A 25,273-nucleotide genomic window follows, 5' to 3' on the forward strand; every position below is an offset into this window, starting at 1 on the left:
GCGTTGCCTCAAAACATAAACTCTTTTTTTTTGCATTTTGAAGTACACCTACAAGAGAAACAGGGGTTCAAAAAGCAAAGTAAATGTCAAGTATATATGTCGTGATATCCTGCTGTGTCTTGTACCCCTGATATGACGCATGTTTAAGCTGCTATGCAGATCCCCACCGGATGTGCTTTATTTTGACAGCGGCGGGAGGAAATATTATTACCTGGTTCCTTTTAGCTTGACAGTGGCGACAGCGCAGAACTGCAAGTGGAAAGTCAAATACATCTTTGCGCTTCTGGCTTTTTGCACAAAATGAGAGGAAATGCGAGTTTTTGCCTATGTGATCACAGCAGACACGAGTTTAGACCCTGATCGTGTGTGTGACTGACACGACTCTGAAACTGAAGCTGCACTTGTGAGAATTATCAGTTAATTGGGCCATTCAGGAACTGTAAAAAAGGAGGAAGACGAAGAAGTGATGGAGGACCCGCTACGAAATTAACCCAGAACTTTAAAAAATGACGTTGATTTTAAATAAGGGCGCTAAGAGCACGTTTTAAATGACCTACAACATTTAACTGAGATTCTTTTTTTAATTTATTTTGCTTTACCATGCGTAACAGATGGATACGCCGGAGGTTGCTTGTCTTAATTTTCACCTTCTTCATCATTCTCTACGTGGATTTTCAGCTTCGAACCAGCAGCCTTCCCAAAGTTATAGTGGTTCACCATCCATCTCCCGGTGCGATCCACCACCGGACCATCCAGCAGGCTACCTTCCTGGTCAAGGACGCGCAGAACCCGGCGAAAAGTACCAGAAGCAGCGGCGAAACAGCATTGGCCGATGGAGATCGCTCGGTGCCCGAGGACGCACATGTCAGCCAGCCCGAACTGAAGGTGGAGGACGTCTACATAGCTGTGAAAACCACCGGGAGGTTCCACAAGACGCGCCTCGCGCTTCTTTTGGAGACCTGGATCTCCAGAACCAAAGCGCACGTGAGTGTGATGTCTGTTTCCTGAAACATCTTACTCTTCTCATCACACAGCAGCTCCTGATTCAAGCAAACCACTAGATTTTTAAAAAAGATTTAAACTCTCTCCTATAATTAGTAGAACATTCGTTTAAAAATATTTACGCAATCACAGGAAGCTGTTGATTTAACCGAACCCGTGAACAAAACAGATAAAAGAGGAACTCCAATGCATTTAGTAATCCTATAATGGTATGACAGAATGAAACTGATATAACACGTAAAGCTCAAGAGTTTAATTTCTTAGAAATATTTCAGGCAAAACAAAGAAGAAAAAAAGTAAACATGTGATCTGTCAAACCATGTGCCATGACTCTAAAGATGAAGTGAAAACACTCACTTCCTTTCTGGTGCTGCAGGTCTGATGGGTCATTAAAGTTAAATTTAGTTTATTTTGTTTATCACTTCATGCTAGTGTTGTCCCACTAGCATGAAGAAAAACACCCCAAACAAACAGAGAGTAACATAAAAAAATCAGTTCTGTTTTGGTTTTACAGTCTGCACGTCTCACTTCACGACTATGTAAGGGTCTATTTTTAAATATTGGCATAGAGTGTCAAACCTGTTCGAAAGCCTGATCTGTGAGGTATTGGGTATTCAGCTTAAAAGTCTTTTGCTACAGCTCATCCAACATTTTGAACATACAACAGTGGTGGTACTTGTGGTGCAGAATTTCAAAGGGGTTTGGGACATTTTCTTTCACCCTTTTCCTTCATCTGGGTAATTTCTGTTACTATACTTAGAAAACTAGTTACTGGCATGTATACAATACAATATATTTATTTTTTTTTAGGAACATATCTATCTTATACTTCAGTGCCATCAGCCTAAAGATGTTTGAGTTGTCTTAATCTGACCTTTAAAATCAGACTTCCTTTAGGTTCTGGAAACAACCCAAGTTACTCTGAGTCGCTTGTATCGGCTTAGAGGTTTTCACTGACCACTGTGCCTGTTTGTGTGTCAGTGCTGTCAAATATGCAAGTCAGTGAGCGGTTTCACTATTTAGAATTCCAGGATTCTTCTATTTAAATACACATATACAGTGTACAGAGTGTACATACAGAGTTCATTTCCTTTTTGACACCAGATGAAAGAGCTGAGGAAGCACATTTCTGTTAGCTTCTTTTCTTTTCACATCTCGGAGCGCTGAAAGACTTTTTTAAAGACGCCTTGGTTTATACTCTTCCTCTTTCTCTTTGCAAACACAAAACAAAATGTTGCTTTAGCGTTTGTCGATGGTAGTGCCTGTACACACACACACACACACACACACACACACACACACACACACACACACACACACACACACACACACACACACAGGCCCTATATTTATTTATCTATCTCTCTCTATATATGTATATCTATAGCTACACAATGGCACAAAGATGCAACTACACACTCAGTGGTAGATGAAAACATACAGACGCATACACAGGAAGCTGCGCAGGCAGGCTGTCTCAGCTGAGGGGAAGCAGCCGCCGTGTAGTGACTCTGTTAACAATACTAAAACGGAAGCTGGTCATAGAAAAGGAAGTGTAGGGCTGATTGCAGAACAGAATGAACCCCATACCCACATATGCTTACACACACACACACACACACACACACACACACACACACACACACACACACACACACACACACACACACACCTGGGGTGAAAAGTCAACCAGCTTGGCAGCAGCTTCCACAAAATATTGAAGCTAATCTGCTTAGACCTGGAAGCAGACAGAAACTGTCTCCGTGACAGCAGCTGACAACAGCTTGTTGGAAGCCCTAAAACAGTAAATACATTGTGATAATCCCTAATATGATCTTGGCCTCAGTCTAGCTTTGGATCTTCAAAAAATTAAATTCTATTACATCCTGCAGCACCACCAACAACAAATGATCTCAGAGGTGGAAACAGATATAAGTGGGTGGAGAAATGGCTAACATCTTTAATGGCCAATTTAGACATTTGGAGTAAAGGAAACAGAGAAACAACAAGCTACAGTGATACTAGTAGCTTTCTGAGGTACAGATTGATGGTAAAGTCCTTTAAGAAGCAGGTAATGCTTCATGGCAGCCATGTTGAAATGCTCCAAGCTTTAATTTTAGTGGTTTCTGGGACATAAAAACTAAACAGCTCATTAATTTGGTGACTTTACTCTCCAGGAAGTTATACTACTGTCACTATCCCTTTAAGTGTGCAATGTCTCTTACATCTCTGGTAGCGCTTTAAGCTAAAGGCTAGCATCATCATGGTAGCATGCTTTCAGTTGCAGTAATAACAAGATATCATTGTTTACAATGCTATAATACTAACATTTGCTGATTAGCACAAAACAGCTAATCAGCAACAGCTGAGGCTGAAGGGAATGTTTTATGCTAAAAGTTAGAATTTTGGCCTGATGGTGGCGCAAGAGGACAAGTGAGGAGGATTTCAATCATTAAAATGTTTTGTTCCTGTGTACTCTATGGCTATGTATCCAGTAGAAGCTGAGATATTTCACATTCAGAGTGGAAAGTTTGATCTGGAGTGATGCACAGAGAAGAATTATCTCATTAAAAATTTAAAGCAAACCGTCAAAAAAAGTTTTCGAATAGTTGTTACACTGTAAAATGAGCAATCTAGAAAGGTGGAGTTTTTCAGGAGTATAAATGTTGAAGAAAATATATCATCAAAGCACAAGTGTTATGGTACTAAATTTCCTGCTTTTAAGATATATCTCAGTATATGAAGGATTATGAAACAAGAATGCCCCTAACTACTGAGCAGCATGCATTGTAGTATAAACCAAAAACAGGAGAGCATCTCATTTTAAAAACTACAACAAATCATCATCTCAGGTCCCAAACTTGCAGATTGTCAAAAGAAGAAGTGATGCAACACAGTGGTAAACATGCCCCTGTCTCTTTATTTTATAAATGTTTAAGTCACATTTTAAACCATTTTAATCCAACAGAAATGAGGATTTTTAACATTTGATATGTTTTGACTTCTGTTATTTTTATTAAATAAAGAGCTTGCTGTAAGGCTCTAAGTTGTGAGTCCGTTTAGCTGCATTTTATTTGATTAAAAAGCACAAATAAATTGCACAAATTAATTAAAAGTTTATCAGATTTTTTGTTATAATTTGTAATGAATAAACTTATGAAACGAGTGAAAATTGTTACGGGGGAGGAAACCCCCCCCCCCCCACACATTTTAGAACAATGCAGATCAAGCCAAAATTGAAATGTAATATTGGATCACAAACATATTTCCACATTGAGTGCGTTTTTTGTAGCGCATTATTCAGACACACGGTCATAAAAAATAATTAACTATGCTGTAATAGATACAAAGTGCTACACTGTGTGTTGTTCCTTGACATAGTTGCCATCTTATAGACTAGTTTTAGTAAATCATTGGTATTTCACTTTACAACTCTAAATTGTTAATGGAGATTCAATGTTTTATACCTGAAACTAAGTTCACTGATAAAGCTATCAGATCTGTGGTTCAGATTATATATTGTGCACTTTTTAACTGCAATTTATTCTTGGTTTTGTTATTTCGGTTAGTTAGCATGCGAGAATGTTACCAGTCTCATTTCAAGTGTAAAGCTGCATCCACACAGGAAGTGAGTAGCAACAATGTTACAACCAAAGAAAGGTGTTAAACTTTGTAGTAGTGTAGTCATTTTTGTAGTAACGTCCACTGGTGTCCAACTGTCAACTTCAAAGTGTGGATGGGGCAAAAGGATTGAAGAATTAAGCTAGTAGCCTTGCATAGCATAATTACTAGAATCAGTACACCGCTAATAACAGCACCTCGACATACTGTATCTCATATGTTATTACTGGATTCAGAGGCATTTACATTGTTGTTACTTGTTGAATAACAACATATCCATCCACTTGTGGCTAAAGTGGTTTGTGTCCACGTTATGTCTCCTGGCTGTGTTTCTGCTATGTTAAATAGTAATTGGATTGATTCTTATTTTATGCTTTTTTACTGTACCAGAGCACTCAAAACGCTTTACACAGCTTGTCTCATTCACCCATTCACCATTGTTAATAAATAGTTATTGCATGTGGCATAAATCTTAATTTAATTTAATAATTTAATTTAGATTTTGAAGGCTAGCTGTGTGACCCTGTGCCTGGTTTCACAATTTCAGATTACTCCCCAAAAACTGCCATTGGTATCAGCGTCAGTTTGGCCATAACAATTATAGAATGATTTTGCCCCCTTCTACTCTCAACAAAGTTCCCATTCAAGCTTCTCAGAGTGCCACAGTTGAACAGACTGAGCATCCAAATGTCCGATTCAGAAGCCAGATTATCCTCATCATACTACAAAGGAATCACTGAAATATTGATCAGAGCCCTTATTAAGATATATTGCAGTCATTTTGTGTTATGGGGTAGTACAAATCTTACTTAATAGCCCTTTAAGAGTGTGAAAAACAAGTTGAGATTTATGCATTCCTACCTGACCTCAGTGAAACGTCCCTGCAAACTCTGTTTACGAGCCGCTCCAACTCCACGCTCTGTCGTTTTCGTTCCTCGTCCCAGGCTGACTGATTTCAGTGCAGGTGCTTTAGTTTGAGTTATGGCCAGAGGTGGGGAAACTAATTGTAATGGCAAAATTTTCTCTGGAGGATTTAGTGGCGTAGGTGGTGGTGGTTGTCGTGATGATAGCGGGGGGGAGGATTGATCCTGGTATCTCATTACTCCTCCTTCTCCTGCTTCAGTGATGGAGAGATGACAGGAAGGGATGAAAAAAGGTTAAAAAAGGCCTTTGGGAGAACTAGTGAGGGGGGGGGGGATAGAGCTCCAGCTGTATTAAAATGACCAAAGTAATGATTTAGAGGCTGTTTGATGTCACTTCAAGGGAGAACGGGAGAGCGAGCGAGAGGAATAGAGAATATTATAATTTGATTGATGGACTGGGATGCTATAATAAAACAGTGTACTTAAGAATAGATGAAGCCTTTCTCTTTGAATGCAGCAAAGAGGATATTATGGAGACTCACTTTAATGTAAATACAGAGAAAAATACACATAATCACAGCTAGTAAAACGGTCAGACAGTGGGCCTGCCATTTTTAAACACATGATTTTGCACAGTTACCTCAAATTAACACTAGCATGGCATTTCCCTGGATGCTTACACAATTTTATAGACTGAAAGTTAACTTACTGGATTAATTTTGGAGCTCTCGTTCACATTTTACACTTCCTTCACAACTCCCTGCCTTCACTAACTAGAAGTGGGACTTACCAGACATCATCCGATATGATCATAATGCAATATTATTCCGATTTTGTAACATTTTTGCTAATTAATTACATTATAACAAGCAATTATTATTATTACAATGGTGTATGTTCATATTAACTGCTTCATACTGCTTGATTTCACTGCTTTCTGCTATTGGCCATATACTGTGTGTACATGTATTAGTGCAACTGCAATCTACATAGTGCTACACCTCCACGAGAGAGCGTGGTAGAGGAATGATGGAAGCAGTAACAGTATTGAACAAGAGAAGCCTGCACACCCTAAGCAAAAGAATAAATACTGAAGAGTGCAGTGTTTTCAGTGTCTGACGTCTTTCTGTAGGAGTGACAACGGTTAAAAGACAAAAGGGAAACAAAAAGGCAAATGAGGCTCCTGGTGAAATAACGGAGGTGCTGAATATAGTTTCCCCAGAGACACTCACTGTGGCTCAACCAAAAGCAGAGCAAAAGAAAAGTTGCAACTTTGCTTATATCTGAGCATTTCTGCATTGTTGTGTTTTGTAAAACTGTAAATAATGAGGAGAAGAAGGAAAGAAAAAACAGGTTGCATATTGGTGCAGTGGGTGGCACCATCACTTCACAATGAGAATGTCAAGCCCCTTCCAGCTGGGGCCTTTCTGGGTGGAGTTTTGCATGTTCTCCCCGTGTCTGTGTGGGTTCTCTGTAAGTACTCCAGCTTCCTCTCACAGTCCAAAGACATGCATGCTAGGCTAATAGCTGATTTTACATTGACTGTTAGTGTAACTGGTCAGTCTCTATGTGACAGCCCTGAGACAGCCGACCTGTGACAATAGAGCTGACATTTTCACACCACTAGATGTCAGTATTGCTCTTCTATCTATCTATCTATCTATCTATCTATCTATCTATCTATCTATCTATCTATCTATCTATCTATCTATCTATCTATCTATCTATCTATCTATCTATCTATCTAGTGATATGGGGGTCTGCCAAAGAACAAACTGACTCAGCCATATCGTGCTGCTCTGACCACTCTGGATCATGATGCTGTGTGTGTATGTGTGTGTACAATGACTCATTGTTTTAGCTCACAGCAGGGAACCTTGTTTTTGTCACGTTGCATTGCTCCATCACATTGATCCCATTGATCCTTGTGAGTATATGATGTGTTTGTGTTCTTGCTCTCTAATGAGAGTACTTTCAGGATGATGTGTTACAGATGTTGAGAAGAAGACAGATAACCAATCGAAGCTCCTGTTTTTAATTCCTTATCTTCTTTTATATTTCCTTTTTTCTTTTGTATAGACGTTCATTTTCACAGACACAGAGGATGTGGACCTAACTTCAGAAGGTAAGCAGCAATCTTGAATCTCATTCACACAAAAATTTAGATTTAAATCAGAATATTTATATATGTGGGCGTATGCAAATGTGTCTTCCATTCCTTATATGGGATGTTTCTCAGATAATGCTGGAGCACACAACCTTAAATATGTAAGCTCATTCTCTGTTTCAAGATGACAATGCCACAGTGCACAAATGCAACACCACAGACATCAGGAAGACTTCTAATACTGGCGTGCACACAGGAATGAGATGAAGTGACCCATAACTCTTACCCAAGGCTACAGGATAACTAGGCAGCTGCCTTAGGCATCCCCTGTTGAAATATTTTGTTATTGCTCCTGCGCTGCTCTTTAAAGTCTGCCACTAACACCCGCTGTCAACACCACTGCTCATACTGCAGCAATAAACATGTGACACAAAGGGGAGACTGCAGGCAGGCAGTTAAAGGACTCTCGACCAACAATCCGCAACGAGAATTTACATTAAAATCAGACATTTTGATATTAATCGAGCAGCAATAAATCCAGATGTGCCCAGATGTTGTGAGAGTCACCAAAAATGAATGCAACATAACCTCACAGGAGCTGAAGTTGTGTTTTTGGAAGTCTTTTTTTCCCCTAAGAGTATTAGGAAGGATGAATATGAGCATGCCCATACAGAGAGAGGCGCATGCATTTACTCATGTGGCACGACAGCAGTAACTTCATCAATTATTTAGTCACAAACACTAAAACCCCCAAACCATAGCCACAGCCCTGGCTTAACCAACTCTGTAAATGCTTGTTGTGACTGCAACAGTGCTTCGATTTCCAGCTGGCCTCTCATTTCTAGTCTGTTTTGCCGAGTAAAAATGACAACTGGGCAGACTGCAAGCCAGACCTCATCACCCTACATCAGTGACTGTTTTTTACAAATGCTCCTGTGGGTAAATTGAAGGGAATCCTTTCAATCTGGGTCCTAAATATCGTGGAGTGTCTTAAATAGATAAGTTAAGTGGAGGCTGTCCTAGCTGTCTACTCATGCTGTTAGCTTGTTAGTTTTTTCCTTCTTCTGTTCACCCCTGTTATATTGTTTCCTCACTCTCTATCACACACATCTCTATCTTTATATTTTCTCTCCATTTCTAATATCACTTGTCAATCACAAACAGGGTTGATCATGGCTTATGGTAAAATAATGTACCATGCAGAATGGTATAATCATCAATACACCCAACCATGTGCAACTGCTTTGAAACAGATGGCATCCAGTAGTATCTCTTTCTCATCTCTCTCTGTCTGTCTCTGTCACCAGGTTATAACATGGTGGTAACAGACTGCCAGTCTGATCACAGTCAGCAGGCTCTGTCCTGCAAGATGTCTGCAGAGTACGACGGTTTCATGGCCTCAAACAAGAGGTGAGCCCGATTACGGTCTGTCTAACACCCTCTCTGCACCGGCTTTAAAGATCAGATTAAGATTGCAAACTTTAATGATCACTGTGGGGAAATCAGACCGTTACAGCAGCACTTAGTACGGCAAGAAATCAAAGAAGTAAATTATGTTCCAGGGTTACAGAGGCATAAACAGAGGTGAGGATTATTACAGTCACACTTATTACAACAGTAATCTTTGAGGAGTTTTTTTAAAGGAATTTATTTAAGCATAACCTGTGCATTAATCGATCATCTTAACTACCTTTTCTGTGTGGTGCTGTCCAACTTGTAAAGGTATGAAGAACAGCCTTTTATGTTTTTATTTTTTATGCATTTGTAATAAAATGAATATAATTAAAAATATTATTATTATTAGGTTCGGAGGGCAGACGTGTTTAGAAATTCTAGGAATTCTTTGAAAGAGGAGGAATTTCTTTGCCTTTTTCTGGTTCCTTCATTTCCTCTTCCATCTGCTGTTTTAAATGAATGAGTCTGTCCATCCATTCATCTGTGGCTTTTTCCTCTGCACCAAAATTCTCCTTCAGGGTTCTAATTGATTGTAGGAGCCTGGAAGGTTCTCCTGCGCTCCTGGCTACTTTCATTTTCCATGTCCTTTTGTGTCTGAAGTACTGATGTGGTCTCTCTGTGCTCAGCCAGGAGACGGCACTGGTCCTCCTCTCAAATATCATCTTTGGTCCTGTAGCATTCTGTGAATGTGGGCCAGTACAGCCTTACACCTGCTGTGATAAGTCTGTCTGAGCCTTCCTCCTCTTAGTGTTTTTAACACTAAGATTGTCTTTGAGTTGTTTAATTTATTTGGGACAAATCTGCATCTGTGGGAGTTCTGTGCAAACAATAGTAGTCTCCTGTTCTGCCTCATCATTTTGTGTTGCAAGAAGCTCTTTAAACAGTTCTGTCTCCTTAAATAAGGCAGACATTTCATTCCCTATGCAGATACTCTTATGTCCGTGATATTATTATATGCTCCTGTTCCACATTCTTCATAAGTCACTGATTCAGTTCAATTCAGTTAATTTTTGTTTACATAGTGTCAAGTCACAACAATCACCCCAGGTGCTTTATATTGTAAACTAAAGACCCTACAATAATACAGCCCCAACATTCAGACAATCCCATATGGAGCTAGAACTTGGTGACAGTGGGAAGAAAAAAAGAGCACAGAGGGTTTCTGCCTCACAGAAGGTATCAAGCCAGATTCTCTAATCCAGGGGTAGGCAACTCCAGGCCTCGAGTGCCAGTGTCCTGCAGGTTTTAGATATCACCCTGGGTCAACACACCTGAATCAAATGATTAGTTTGTTACCAGGCCTCTGGAGAACTTCAAGGCATGTTGGGGAGGTAATTTAACCACATAAATCAGCTGTGTTGGATCAAGGACACATCTAAAACCTGAAGAACACCTGCATTCGAGGCCTGGAGTTGTTTCATCTCCTCTGTTAAATACTCTACCAAGACATCAGGTGACATAGATTAGACAAAAATAATAACTTTTTTTCTTCTTCACCGTATTGGTGAGAAAGGACAGCCGGTGCACTCTTGTAGTGTGTTATTTCACATTGATTTTCTCACAGTTTTGAAGTAGTTACTTTTAACTAGCACCCTGTTTGCCCAAATGGCATCTAGGTAATTGGGACTAAGTAGGTCTTGACATATCCTGACATACAGCAATTTAATTGTGGTTTGATAATTGGAGGCTCTGGCTTGGGTACTGTAACAGTCAATTTACGCACAGTTGTTTGGCAGTATTCTAGCAACTGCAGTAGGCGGGAAGCCCAAACAGCATGCTGATGCTTGATGACATGAAGACTCCAGCGACACTTAAAGTATTAGGAAACAGCTTTATTAAGTGACCAATGCGTTTCAGCCTTCATCAGGGTCATTGCAAAATGTCAAACAGTTTGCGTTTAAATAAAAAACAGGAAACAGAAAAAAATCCAAGTGGACCAATCACACCTTCAGGAAATATACAAGCTGACCAGTTAACATTTAACAAGGTGGTATTGGCTGATTTGTTAATTGGTTAAGCCGCAGCCCAAATAGGTTCTGGGCTGAACCACTACAGATTAAAACGGGGAGAAAATAAATAAATAAATGAAAACATTCAAATCAAATCAAATCAAATCAAATCACTTTTATTGTCACATCACATGTGCAGGTACATTGGTACAGCACATGTGAGTGAAATTCTTGTGTGCAAGCTTCACAAGCAACAGAGGTGTGCAAAATACAATAATGTAAACAAGCAAAATACAAGAATGGCTACATCTGAAACTAATAAATATATGTACAATATATAATAGTATATAATAGTATATGCATTTCTGGATGTGTATACTAAATATTTTTCTACGTGTGTGTGTGTGTGTGTGTGTGTACACATATTTTACAAATTAAATAGAGTAAACAATAAATAAAATATATAAAAATATACAAAGTTGAGACATGTGCAAAACAGTGGCATTACTGTACAGTGTGGAGTGCATAATGTTAAAGTTCCAGTAGTGAAGCTGAGGTGTCTATGACGTGTTCAGCAGTCTGATGGCCTGATGGAAAAAGCTGTCTCTCAGTCTGCTGGTACGGGACCGGATGCTGCAGAACCTCCTTCTGATGGAAGTAGTCTGAACAGTTTATGGCTGGGGTGACTGGAGTCCTTGATGATCCTCCCCGCTTTCCTCAGGCAGCGCTTCCTGTAGATGTCTTGGAGGGAGGGAAGCTCACCTCCAATTATCCGTTCAGAGCACCCATTCCCATCGTGTCTTAATGTAAGACATACTCAAAATTACACAGAAAAATGCAAATAATCTGGTGACAGTTGCAGAGAAGAGGACATTAAAGAAACTGTTGGACATTATGAACAATGCTGGGCATCCTCTGCACACGGCCATAAACAACCAGAGGAGTCTTTTCAGTGACAGGTTGCTTCTCCCAAAGTCAAGGACCAACAGACTTAAAAACTCCTTTGTCCCACACGCCATCAGACTGTTTAACTCCTTGCTGAAGGGGAGAGGGAGGGGAAACCGGGGGACAAAGGAGGGGGGAACAACTAAGCTGTAGTGCCCTTTTCACTGTGCAATATTTTTCTATATTCAACGGTGCAATAGACTCACAACAGTTGAAATGTGCAATTCCCTGGTATTCCTATTCCTATTTATCGCTATTATATACTCTGTATTTATATATGTGTATATGAGTATATATGGTAAATTTCTATTTCTGCTTACATACTTTTGCAACTTCTGTCGGCGCTGTGCTACTGGAAACAGAATTTCCCGGAGGAACCCACCCGAGGGATTAAAGTTTTATCTAATCTATCTAATCTTTAATCTAAATAAGGTAATATAAAAATAAAGTAAGTACAAGAACATTAAAAGAGGGAGAAACAATGCAAAAACTTAAGGTGTTTGAACAGCTGTCCAGGTATTGCTGCAATTTTCAGCTTGTATCAGTCAGATTCTACGTTTCTCTGACTCGTGTCCTTAGCAGTACACATGGCACAAGTTTGAAGGGGATGTTGAGATCGATGGAAAACCGGCAAACAGATATACAGAAATTGCTTAATTAGTTAGATAAATGTATGAATGCATTCTGTAATAGCTAACATCATTAGATGGATGTGCAGTCAATAGCTGCCAAACTAATTATTCACCCACTATCACTTCTCAGATAAATTAACCGTGCCCTGGTTGCTTCAGTTTGAGGCTTGAGTCTGACAGTGTTGGGCCTCCTCTGTGTTCACTGAGCTTATTTGAACCACACCTTTCAGTCACCGTCAGCTATCCATAACACCTTTCAACTGGGGCAAAACTAAAATAATGCAATCTGCTCTTACTGGGCCCAGAATGAAGATGATGTATGATCCCCTACACTCTTGTCTGCATCTTTTCCAATTTCATGCCTTGTCTCGAACACTGCATTAGCACACAGTGCAGGCTCCCCTTGTGTCACTATTGTATTTATTAGCTCTTTGTGCATTATGTAATCACAGAAGAAGAAGCAGGAAAAAAACAGGATTAAAATATTTCCAAGAAACTGAAAAGTTTGTTTATTAGGGACTTGAATATGCACGAGACAACGCTACTTGATGCTGCTGTACAATATAAAGTATTGACAATCCTTTGATACTGATCTATAGAAAAATGAATGAAACTTAACAGCTTGTGTTTGGGGTGGGAGTGAATGGGGGGCGTTCATTATTAGAATGGCAGTGAAAATGTTTTCAAATTGGTTCCAAGGCACACTTACAAACCTCCCCAGTTTCACTCAAGTCCCACTCAAGAGGGAAGTGAGGATGTTTGGTTTGGAAGTAAGCCTTTTCTGTTGTTGGGCAGCAATAAGGATGGCAGAGGAAACAAGGCAGCACTTCAGTTTGGTACCAGCAGCTTTGTAATTTGGACTCTGATGTTGCAGTGCAAGCCTGTTTGGTTTGGAATGAGGCTCTGACATCATGTCCAGTCATTAAGATGGCAGAGAAAAAATCAAACAGCTCGATTACTCACAGAGCAATTCAAGCTGTGAGGACAAAAACAAATGTAGATGAAAAAAGCTTCAAAATGCCCAAATTCAACATTTCTTTGCTAGCTTTTCCAGAGCTCTTGTGACAGTATCACATGGAATGATCTGCCAAGATAACCAAGAGTTATCATTACACATACAACCTTATCTCTTATCATGTGACCTTAACAACTACCATTAACTGAAGAAGTTAACTAGAAGTTGAAGTAAGTTATTACAGATGTACCTCATCATGTTCTTCTTCCACAAAAAGATTAAGTTCCCTCTGAAAGGAACATGATATCTTGCTTCACAGGCGTTCTTGAGCCACAATGACATCCTTCTCATGAAGAACACTGTCTGAATGAGTGGGGATAGAGCCATAACTTTAATTCTAATACTAATTGGGACACAAAAATATTTCAAGTAAATCTGATGAAAAACATTCCTTAAATAAGTTTGTGACTCTGCCTAAAAGTAGGGATTCAAAAGGCTTTCCCCCCCTATAAGTCCTACTTTATTAATGCCCCAGTTAAGACTGCAGACACAATCAGTGTCTCTGGTTTTCTACCAGAGCCCTGAACAAACTCCATGCTAAGCCATGTTATGGATATAATAAGCCAAGAAATGTGATAAGTACCCCTACCTACATCTTTGCTTCATTAAGAATGTGCCTGCGAGTGCATAGCCGTGAATGTCAACGACATGCAGGCATCAGCAAAGCAACGTGATTGGCTCTGAAAGATTGGATGCTGATTTGCTCTCTGGGGTCAATTTCTGTTTTTCCATGTCTGTCTCATATAATGTCTCTGTTTATGTACAGCATTTCAGTCAGGTTGAGGTCTGGACCTTGACATTTTCAGCCACTCTGCTGTGTATTTGCTAGTGTGCTAGAGATCATTGTCCTGTTCTATGAACCAATTTTGTGTGTCTGTTGGATATAAGAACACATATGGGTCTAGAATACATTGGTGTAGAGAGGAATTCATGGTCGACTCCAAGGTCCTAGGTAATGTGGCTGCAAAACAAGCCTAAATCATCACCCCTCCACCATCGTGCTTGGCAACCCCTTGCAACCCTTCCAAACAAGCCATCGGTTGTTTGTGCTGTCGTGATGTTTAACATTGAACGTGGTACCTGAGGCCTGTGGCATCTGAGCTGTAGTGCTTGTTTTTTTTTGCTATATTTCTGAGAATTGCACTTTTGACCTTGGGATAAATTTACTGAAACATTGACTCCAGGGAAGACTGGCAGCTGTGCAGCATGTTTTCTGTTTGTGAATTATTTTTCTCACTGCACAAATGATGGACTTCAAATTGTTTGTATTGTCTGCTCCACACCAGCAAACTGCCAAACCTTCTGCTTCTATAGAGGTGCTCGTACTCGCTGAGGATCAATTAATCAAGTGCACTTGATCAGCAGCACCTGACTGCTGCTTACTGCTTTAATTCCTAAGTACTTACTACTTAGTTTCTCATTGCACAGCACAGAGTCCCATAAAAACTCTTCACATGCTGTACCTTGTAAACTGTGATATGAGTAGTTTACAGACTGCTGTGACTCCAGGTGTCTTTTCTCTCTGTTCTCTCACCTGATCTCATGAATTTAACAGTCACATTTACAAGTTGGTGAGACTGTTAAAAGACTACACGCTGAGTCAAGCTCTGGGTCTGTGTTTGTTGGTTACTCGAGGTAAAGCCTATCAGTGATGTCTATAAACACAAACAGCAGGATACGAGCACATACAAATGCTTTTCTGTCTCTGTTGTAAATCTTGTGGTTAAGTGGCTGTCAGTTCTCTATTTAGATGAAGTATCTGGCACTATGTGCCAACATAACCTTTTTCTTTTCAATGTCTGTAATGAAGATAGCCTTGCAAGGGCTTCAGGATGACCAAAGGTCAACTATTTTTCACATGGAGTCCTAAAATATACGTCAATATCAAACTTAAAAGAAAATCTCATATTTTTGCTGTGGCATCCAACCACAAGTAAATATATGCATATGGGTAACTAGATGACTTGGGGTTACAGCATTGATCACACTTGGTTTGAGGAATTTCATCCCGCTTCCGTTTCTCCTCTTCCAGTCAGTGTTCAGATGCATGATGCATTACTTAGGTAAGACTTTTTTCATTTCTCTGTTGCAAGAGTGGAAGCAACAAAGAAGAAAATTAGTCTTCAGATTTTTTTTCCGCCTGATTGCAAATGTCAACAGGAGAAATGGAGCAAAGCTGAGAAAACTATTATTATAAACCCAGCACCACGGTTACATTTTAACTGAATATTTTTCCTTTTCTTTCACCGATCGCTCCTCAGGTGGTTTTGTCATGTGGACGATGATAACTACGTCAACCCAGAAGCTCTCCTCTCGCTGCTGTCAGCCTTCCCCCAGGAAGGTGACATCTACGTGGGCAAGCCGAGCCTGGACAAGCCCATCACTGCTCATGAACTGCTGGAGGGCAACGCAACGGTACGATACCACTCATGAGTATTTTAGGTTTCTTGGCAGAGTCAACCTTAGCACTAGGACTTGGCTGAGCTTTGCAAAGTACATGCTGAAGTCGTGATCCAGTGAGGAGCATATAACTGCACCCTGAAGAAAAAAGATCTCTTAAATATGCAAAAAGGGACGAAAACATGAAGGTTTTGGTTACAGTTCCACGTTCAGTACATCTCATTTTAAAGACGGAAACTGACAACCACTCAAAAAATACTCTTTGTAGCGCAGCATAATGCAACTCTAAACTCAATTTTATTAATGTGGAATGATCATTGATTAGAGCAGGATGGCCGTCCGCAGATTTCATTTTTCCTGTGAGCCTCCTGAGATTCTTTATCTTTCTCCATCTTGGTTTCCTTCTCTGCTCCTTTGTTTTCACTGTTTTCTTGTTTGCTGTTATGTCACTTGCTTGCTTGTTGTTATTAAATTAACCCTACTGTTTCTCCGGTTTGTGCTCTCTCATTCCATGGATTCTTTTTTCGTTCCTTCTGTCCTTGTTTCACGGTGTCCCTTTTTCGCTCTGTTTTGCGGTGATAGTGAACAGCTTCTTTCTGGAAAGGTTAATTGCTTCGACTAATACCCACAGAGTGCTCAACTCTTTAATGCGTTCTCCACCAGAAATATTTTCACAGTTTTGATCCTTACTGGAAACGGTTACAGGACCAATTTCAAGAAATCACATGTTAACATGTTTAATTGGGTCAGGCTCATTGCTATTTGGATGTAACAAAGGGTTTCTGCTAGTGTGTAAAAGCCCAAACTGAGCCCCCTGCTAGTAATACCAGCAGCTTTCTCTTCATATTTATTTGTTGACCTTAAAAAAATCATTTTAGACACGAGCTACAACCATTAGTATAATTAATGATACCATCCTACTGTTTCCATTAACTGGCTTTACTCATACGGAAGAGTCTCACAAAAACTAAAGGAAAGTTAAAAAAGGGAGTAAAGAACCAGGAAAATGTTATGACCTTTTAGGGTTTTAGCTGTTCAGCTGGAATCTGTCCACTCATGAACACGAATGAAACAAAACAAAATCATTTATAGCTGTATGTGAACAAGGTCAGCTGTGATTCAGTGCTTTTCTGCTTGTGTTCACGTCTTACATCTGACGCTGTGTGCATATTGTCCCCCATGCTGGAAGTTACATATCTGCAAACACTCACAAACTAGTAGTGAGTGTGATGAACCCAGAAATAGAGAATGTTTGTATTCAGAGTAAAAGTGCACAGCGCTGAGGCTTTCAGACAAGCCGGCATCTTCCAGGCAATCTACTAGCAATCAAATCAATGGCATGGATGTTTTCATTGGGGGTGGCTGTAGCTCAGGAGGAGCTAACCCCAAGTTGCTCTCCGATGCATCCATCGGAGTGTGAATGTACTTAGATAGCACTGAGTATAGATAAAGTGCTTGTAAGAATGGGTGTGATTGGGTGAATGTGGCATGTTGTGTAGAGCACTTTGAGAAGTCTGGGAGAGTAGAAAAGCGCTGTAGAAGAATCAGTCCATTTACCATTCATTGCAGCACCTCGTACCTCTGAAACCATTTTACCTTGCGGCTGCCAGCAACTGCCAGCAATCACTTACTAACCAGTTTAGGAATAGACATTTGTCCAAGTCTCTAAGCCTGTGTTACTGGAGCCTTATGGTGTTTTTGAATTTGAATTTATTTATTTAAAAGGGACAGTGCAGTTTAACATAGTCCAAGTACAAAAATACGAAACTGATGTAATGCACATAAGTTTATAGCTATTGCTAATTTTCAACAATTGTCCCTTGTTGGGCTTACAATCAAAATCGATACATTTTACAATAAAACATACATTTTCATAAAACCAAATTACATCATAAATACAATTACAATTAATAGACAATAAATTAAAATAAAATTAAAATCATCATCAATCCAATGACTACATCTCGGATTTCCCTTTAACCAGATTTGAACCTTTAATGTAAAGGATCTGATGTCTGTAATCAATTTGATTTCGGCTGGAAGTGTGTTCCACAGATGGCAAGCCTTTATGGAAAAAGCTGACTGACCAAATGTAGATCTGCAATATGATATCTTGCAGTTGCTTGCCACGTCCCTGGAGCTGGACAGAAGAGACAAGTGTACGACGGTGTCTTCTGTGTGGTGACACCTATTGTTCAGGGGAGTGCTGCGGCGGCTTCCTGCGCCTTAACGGCGGGCTTAGATAGATGCGACTGCCTGCTGATGTTACAGTGCTGCATGAAATGACTGCTGTAACTGGCGCTTCGCTTACAGTTCAATTCAATTCAATTCAATTATATTTATATAGCGCCAAATCACAACAAAAGTCGCCTCAAGGCGCTTCATAGATACAGAGAAAAACCCAACAATCATATGACCCCCTATGAGCAAGCACTTTCCTTCCTGTATGAAGGAAGGCATACAGGAAGGATGATCTGATGTCACATTAATTTTCACATGGTTAGTGAAAACATGAGTGTAAAAACATGAGTCTTTATAAATAAAGATTGATTAAAACCTGAATATATATACACATATATGTTTCTCTTCATGCTGGTGTCTTCGCTCTCTATTCCTCCACATAAGCTGTCCCACTGTTCCCTTAGAGCCAACACACAATTAGCAATTAATGCTATAGCAGGTAGTTAGCACTACAGGAACCAAGTACGACATTCAGTCCTCAAATTTCAGCTGAATTAATGACTAATTCAGTTCAGTTATTAGACTCAATGTCAAAAGGTGACAGAGTTCAGATCACTGTGATGCATCAGCACATTAAACATAAGTTTGTCCTGTGTGCTCAGTGAGGGGAACTTAGAGAAGACATCTAGAAAGGTCATCATGACATATCTCTTACCATGATCATTACCATGGCAACATTTTATTTTTATGGTACATAAAGTAAGTTGTCAGCATTATGCATGTCAGTGGTGTTGATTATAGAATGAGTAACAAATCCTAGAGATGAGATGAAAAATTATTGCTGCTGTAAAGGTAAGAGGATGGGTCACCGCAGAGTGAAGATTTCCAATATCAAGAGGGAAAACTAAAAATGAGATGAATGAAAGCAGCCAGGGTTTTCCCTCCTGCTCACACAGCAGAGAGAGCAGCTGATGTCAGAGGACACCGTCCCTGTCAAGAACTGCTGGAGTCTGTCGATCACATGTAATTTACACAAGGAGCTTATGAAAAAAACCTCTTTTCTGATGGTCATTTTCCTTTTTCCCTCCTTTCCTTCATTTGTCTATCCATCATGCTTCTCTTCTTTCTCTTCTTTTTGATCTTTGGCTTTGCTGGTCTTCTGCAGGCACCATCAAACAGTAAAACAAAGCTGAAGCTGCTCCTATCGGTTTTATGTCAAGTTTCACCCAAGTCAGGTTAACTGCTGCCATTCAAAATCCATACCATCCATTCTGTTTTCTTCATTTTCACTCTCCACTGCTGCAGGGGCTCCCCCTGAGGTCAGCAGCATCTTCTTCTGAATACACATGTCCCCGTGTGTGTGCATGAGCGTGTGCGGCGCACGTGCGCCTACATTGGTATGCATGTGTGTTATTGAGTTTACAGAATTAATGCTGCTATTGAGTTAAAGAGCATCCTGACTCCAGCATGCTCTCTGAATAGGGTGTCGTGCTCTGTCTCTCTTTGCTTCCCTCTTGCACTTTACAGTCTCTCTCATTCGTTTCTTGAAATGACTCTCTCCGTCTCCCTCGTGTCACATTCTCTGCTCTGATTGCAGCCATTTGCAGGGAAGAATAGATCTTTATTAATCTTTGCTTTGCTTTTTCTCTCTCTTCCCTTCTTCCTTCCTTCTTTCTGTTCCCTTTAGTGAAAACAAAAAAAAAGGCGATGTCAGGCTCCTCTCTGTCTCCTCATCTCATTTTCTTACATCTTGCTGCCTAGTTTTTTTCCGATTTCCTGTCACTATAGTGAAACGGGAAGGATAATGATCGGAGGAAGGAGGAAAAGAAAGGAATGGAGTGGGAAGGAATGGGAAGTAAAAAGGAAGGGGAAGAGATAAAAAAAACAGAGGAATAGTAAAAAGGAAGAGAAGTTTATTTGAAGAGATGTACAGGAAAGAGGAAATTAAAGTAAAGTAAAGGAAGGAAGGACAAGTACATTTTTCACATGTTAAATTTTACAAGAAAATTAGTGAACAGGAGGTAAAAAGAGAAGAATGAAGAACAGAAAGGGAAAGAAATCTTCCAAGCTCCCGATTAGTTGTGCAATTACAGCTCGCTCTATGAGTTAAATTCTTTATCTGCCTGCTGTGACAAACAGGAAAACAAGGCAGCACATTTACCCCGGCAAAATATCAACTGAGCAATTTAAGCAACAGGAGAAGGAAAAACAGAATAGTTGCTTGAGAAATGGCTCAAAGTTAGAAGATAAAGATGTACTATTCATAACAGACTGGAAACCAGAGCAGTTAATACGCGCCTGAAAGAGAAACCGTGAACACTTAGGTTCAGTCATAGAGGCCCTTTTCCTCTTCTGATTTCCTCTGATATAGCAGAGGTATCGTGTGTCTGTGAAATGGTGGCAAATATTTATAACATTCAGTGTGAGCTTGTGTTGTATTTTTTGTGTTCTGTATTCCCAGATGAGTATATGTGTGTATGTCTGTTGGTGTGAGTTTCTATATGTGTGTAACAAAAGTAAACACAATTTAAAAGAGTTAATATAACCAAAGCTTTTAAAGGCTTTAGCTCTTTATTGGGCCATGAATAATATTTGGTACCTTAAATGGACATCAAAATCCCCCCCCATAAATCACTGAGAGGTGGTACAACTACTGTACATGGATTTCTTCCAGCCAATCAGCAAATATCAGGTGTGTGACAGATAGTGGCAACAGTGTGTCTAATCAATCAGTGATGATCTGGAGAATTGTAATTTTCAGTGTTCTTCCAGAATTCATGAAACGCACTTACCTGCTCCTACAGTTGGGCTCATAATGCCCAAACTGATAAGTCGATAAGAGCGAAGCATTATATAGTTCAAAAGTTGCTTTAGATGTTGAGTTAGATGTTGTTTGTGTTGGATTTCTAGAAAGTATAGATTAGTGAAATTTGTGGCATAATAATGATGGCACCATATTTACTTTTCACAACGTTCACCTAAAAAACGTTCACTACAAACTGATGGTCACTTTGTAGTTTTTAGCACCAGGTGAGCCATATTGTGTTCTAAAACACACCCTATTATAAACATAGGACAGTAGTATTCATAGTAAAATGGATTTTGTCAAAGCTTCATACAGACAGTTATCCAATGATAAAAATTTAACCCACTTTTACACATTTCACCTTTTTTTTCTGGCTAGAAACTGTGAAATATTTGATTTTGTTTGCTTTATAACATCATAGCAGGTTTATAATAAATAAATGGCATTTATTGGGGTTTATTGTCAGTCTTACTACTGCTAAAATTAATATAGTAATTCAGTATTGTAATTTATTTAGTTTCGATTGAATTACCTACATGCAATTATAAGGGGCACCCACACCAGGTGCCATGCTATTTTTTATATATATTTTTTTTATTTCTATGCCAATATATGTTTTTTCAGTAGATCTACACTTCACTGTTTTCCTTCAGAGTTGGCTGGATAATGACTAAAATGACAATGACCAGCATTACCTTAGTGGACATCATTACTATGTTACAGCAGCTTTACCAAGTACAGTGAAGCAGGTTCCTGTGACAGCGCTGCGCTTTCATTTTGTGTTATATTTGTGAAAACTGACAATCAAGAAAAACATATTCCTTTGTTTGTATGTGTTTTTCCCTATAGTCTATGTATACACACTGTTTAGAAAAATGTGAACCCCAAGCAGTGAGTGTTGATCTTAAAAAAAGTTTGAAAAAAGTCACACAAGTAAAAAGAAAAGTTCTGCAACATGCTCAAATAACACTCGGTAACAACGACTGCCATGTAAAGGGTTAAGTCAGTAGATGTATAATGAAAATGTATCTGTATATTTTTAAATAGTTCATTCAAAGCACAGAAAATGTGTTTTAAACAGCTTTTTGAGGAAACAGCATCTACTGTGAGTCTGAAGCGGCTAAAAGGAGTTTTTCCTTGGAAACATTTGAGTGACATTTCACAGCCAGAGTTGCACCCTCTGCAGAGCACTAATATTTCACATAGTACTTTACAATGGTTAATAAGCACATTTTACCACAGCAGGAATAGTGCAGCGCTTCAGTGACTGTTCTGTCTACAGTACTGTCACAACATGTTGCAGCAAAAGTTGAGCTGGAGTTTTGTTTCCTTTATGGTTTGAGACTGTGGTATATCTCCACTGGAACCGCATTTTTTCTCATACGACACCCAGTCCAGTCTTTATTAGTTTGTGATTATTTTTATACGGTATCTCTGAATAATTTCTGTGTGTTGTCTATCAGAGGGAGGTGCAGTTCTGGTTTGCAACAGGTGGAGCAGGCTTCTGCCTGAGTCGAAGACTGGCAGAGAAGATGGCTCCGTGGGCCAGGTATTTACAACTTGTGTGTGTGTGTGTGTGTGTGTGTGTGCTTTATAGGGACGATGATGATAAGACAGTGAGGAAAAAAAACAAGCACACAGACAATTACATCTATGTAATGCTGATATGAATTCAAACCAAACATGTTTGGGGCTTTTACTCATTATAGCATTTTTTTCACTGGTTTTAAACATTTGTAAAAATGGCTTCTTGTTTAATAAGTGTGCAGATTTTCTAGTTTTAGACGACCTCCTGTTCTTTACACTGTTGTAGGGAACTTGCATTAATGCTCAATGATATAAACTTGTTTTAACATATCTCATCAGTTTTAATGGAAAAAGCACCAAATGTTAAACTAATTAAATCATAAATGCTAACACAAGTAAACCTCTGGTTTGAAAAAGCAAAGCAGATTCTAAAATGCCTTAAATGTGCACTCTTTTTAACGGTCAGCAGGGGGCGACTTCTCTGGTTGCGCATCCCTTTATAGACAAATATAGAAAAATTACCCCACCTGCCAAGAGACAATCTATTTAGAGCAGGGTCGCACATTAACAGGTGATGTTCAGTAACTGACAGACTCCGATGTAAGACTGTAAACATCGTGATCTGTAGCATTCTTGCATTAAAATAAACTACATCCCTTCAAGAGACAGAACAACTGGAAATGACAAAGGTTTATTTCTATACTCCCAGACTGGTGGTGTCAACAGGTCAACAGTACCAGCACAATTTTACTCTGATTTGTTTGGAAAAAAAAAAAAAAAAGGATTTGCAGATCTCATGTGGGAATCTTATATGTGTGTATCTGCGATCTATATCTGACATATTGTGATGCACCTGTGGTTATGTTTTAGAGCACAGCTCACACGAGCTCATGAAAAATGGATGCGCTGTCCATGGTCCTGAATTTGTAACTGTTTCATTGGAGTATAATGAAAATTTATTGGAGAAAACATTGTTTTTGAAGTTTATTAATGGAAATACATCGATCAGAATGAAAGCAATCAGCACCGTGATCAAAAAACAAACAAACATCAAAATACACTTCCTTTGCCTGATGTCCATCTAAGACCTGATTATTTTTTTTAGCTCCAAAGCCAACTTCATTGCTCAGTTTGCTCTGTTCTTGTGTCATTTTGCTTTGTACACCACGGGGTCGACTGAAATTCCTACACATGCTCTTAAATCTCTGCATTGCCTCATCAGTTCACTTAATGCTGTCAAATCAAACACAAAGCACAAGAGATACTTTTTCATTGCTACATCAGCAGAGTAGCTGATACTACGGTAACTTTTTGAATCTTAAATTGTATATTTTTTGTATTCACTGTAAATTGCTCGTTGCGAATGTTAATAAATCAGTTTGCGATCTTAATAAATCTCCTCTTACTTTTTACTGCTCCAAATACCAACAGGACTGGTTTTCCACCAAAATTATTTATTGCTGTGTTTATGGTCTCAGTGGCTAATTTGATTACAACAACTACAACATGATTTTCATTCTGTAAATGATCTTGTAGCAATTTGTTAATCTTTTGACTGACAAAATTGGTGCTGTATCTGTTTTGACTTTTTGGTTTCTCAGTCTGTCTCTGAAACTTTGTATTTGTACTTCTCTCAAAGAGCTGGAACTAATAGCTGCCCAGGGCTACAGGTAGAGCTAGAGAACCAATCAAAAATAGTTCTTTGGAAAAGGTTAGCAGTAAAATATGCACAGTAAACAACCACATGTTTTCAGATAAAAGTTGGAAAGTTTATGGTGCTAAATTTCTCCCACAGTAAATGTGGATGTATTGCACACTCTGTTATGTGAGAATATATTGAGAAAGGCTCTTTTTCCCTGTGTATGTCAGTGGCTCCCAGTTCATGAGAACTTCAGCTAAGATCCGTCTTCCTGATGACTGCACTGTGGGCTTTATTGTGGAAAAGCGACTGGGAATCTCCATGGTCCACTGTCCTTTATTCCACTCGCACCTGGAAAACCTGCTGCTCATCAGCCAGAGAAGCATACCACAGCAGGTAGTAGCAGGCGGTTTTATACACAGGTGTCCAAGCAAATGCACTTCTTCCTACTCTCATGTGTTTTCTAATCTGCAGGTGACACTGAGCTATGGGATATTCGAGAATAAGATGAACAGCATCGAGGTAAAAGGGAGATTCTCGAAGGAGGACGATCCCTCCAGGTTTGTTTCTCGCAATATTCATTTGTAAATGAGAGATACTAAGAAATGTGTCCTTGCTGACATTATTGTGTTTAGTGTTCCACTGGCTCCTTTTGCACATAAATGACATAACATTAAAAAAACACATGTCGCTTTTAAAGACTAATGGATCAAACTCTAATTATTGTAGGATTTTCATGCTAATTGCGGCTTGGTTTTAAAGGCTTATTGGATGCCAAAACCACTACACGACAGGTTATAATACTCACATAGTCTAAAATGATCATGAGTGCAACTGCGATACTACATAATGACCAAAAACTGAGCATAAAAATCCAGGTCCAGGCACTGGAGATAGAGTGGAACATGTAAGAAGAGCTCTGTATCTCTGTGTGCTTGTGCTTTTTTCTCAGCGTGAATACAGTGTCTCTAGGCATTTTATTGCTTTTTCAAAGTACCCGAGTTCTCTTCTTTCATTTTTTGGTTGCATTTCCCCCCCCATATTTAGTAGAAGTAATTTTTAACTACACAAAGCAATTTTGAATATGTGTTTGGCCAATTTAGCAGGGTTGTGTCACAGTAATGTTAAGGT

General features: G+C 39.3%; 1 protein-coding gene across 1 annotated transcript in view; it reads left to right on the top strand.

Moving 5' to 3' along the window:
- Positions 1-232: 232 nt before the first annotated feature.
- The window catches only part of mfng (MFNG O-fucosylpeptide 3-beta-N-acetylglucosaminyltransferase), a 30,495-nt gene continuing 5,454 nt past the window's right edge, over positions 233-25,273 (top strand). Inside the window, exons 1-7 of the mRNA XM_040003938.1 lie at positions 233-984; positions 7,566-7,611; positions 8,901-9,003; positions 15,851-16,004; positions 22,440-22,525; positions 24,373-24,538; positions 24,617-24,702. Of these exons, the coding sequence (XP_039859872.1) occupies positions 601-984; positions 7,566-7,611; positions 8,901-9,003; positions 15,851-16,004; positions 22,440-22,525; positions 24,373-24,538; positions 24,617-24,702 (1,025 nt within the window). The 5' untranslated portion in view covers positions 233-600. The remainder of the gene's footprint in view (positions 985-7,565; positions 7,612-8,900; positions 9,004-15,850; positions 16,005-22,439; positions 22,526-24,372; positions 24,539-24,616; positions 24,703-25,273) is intronic.

This window comes from Simochromis diagramma, unplaced genomic scaffold (genome assembly GCF_900408965.1).
Source record: "Simochromis diagramma unplaced genomic scaffold, fSimDia1.1 OVJJ01000325.1, whole genome shotgun sequence".
In the NCBI taxonomy this organism is placed as follows: domain Eukaryota; kingdom Metazoa; phylum Chordata; class Actinopteri; order Cichliformes; family Cichlidae; genus Simochromis; species Simochromis diagramma.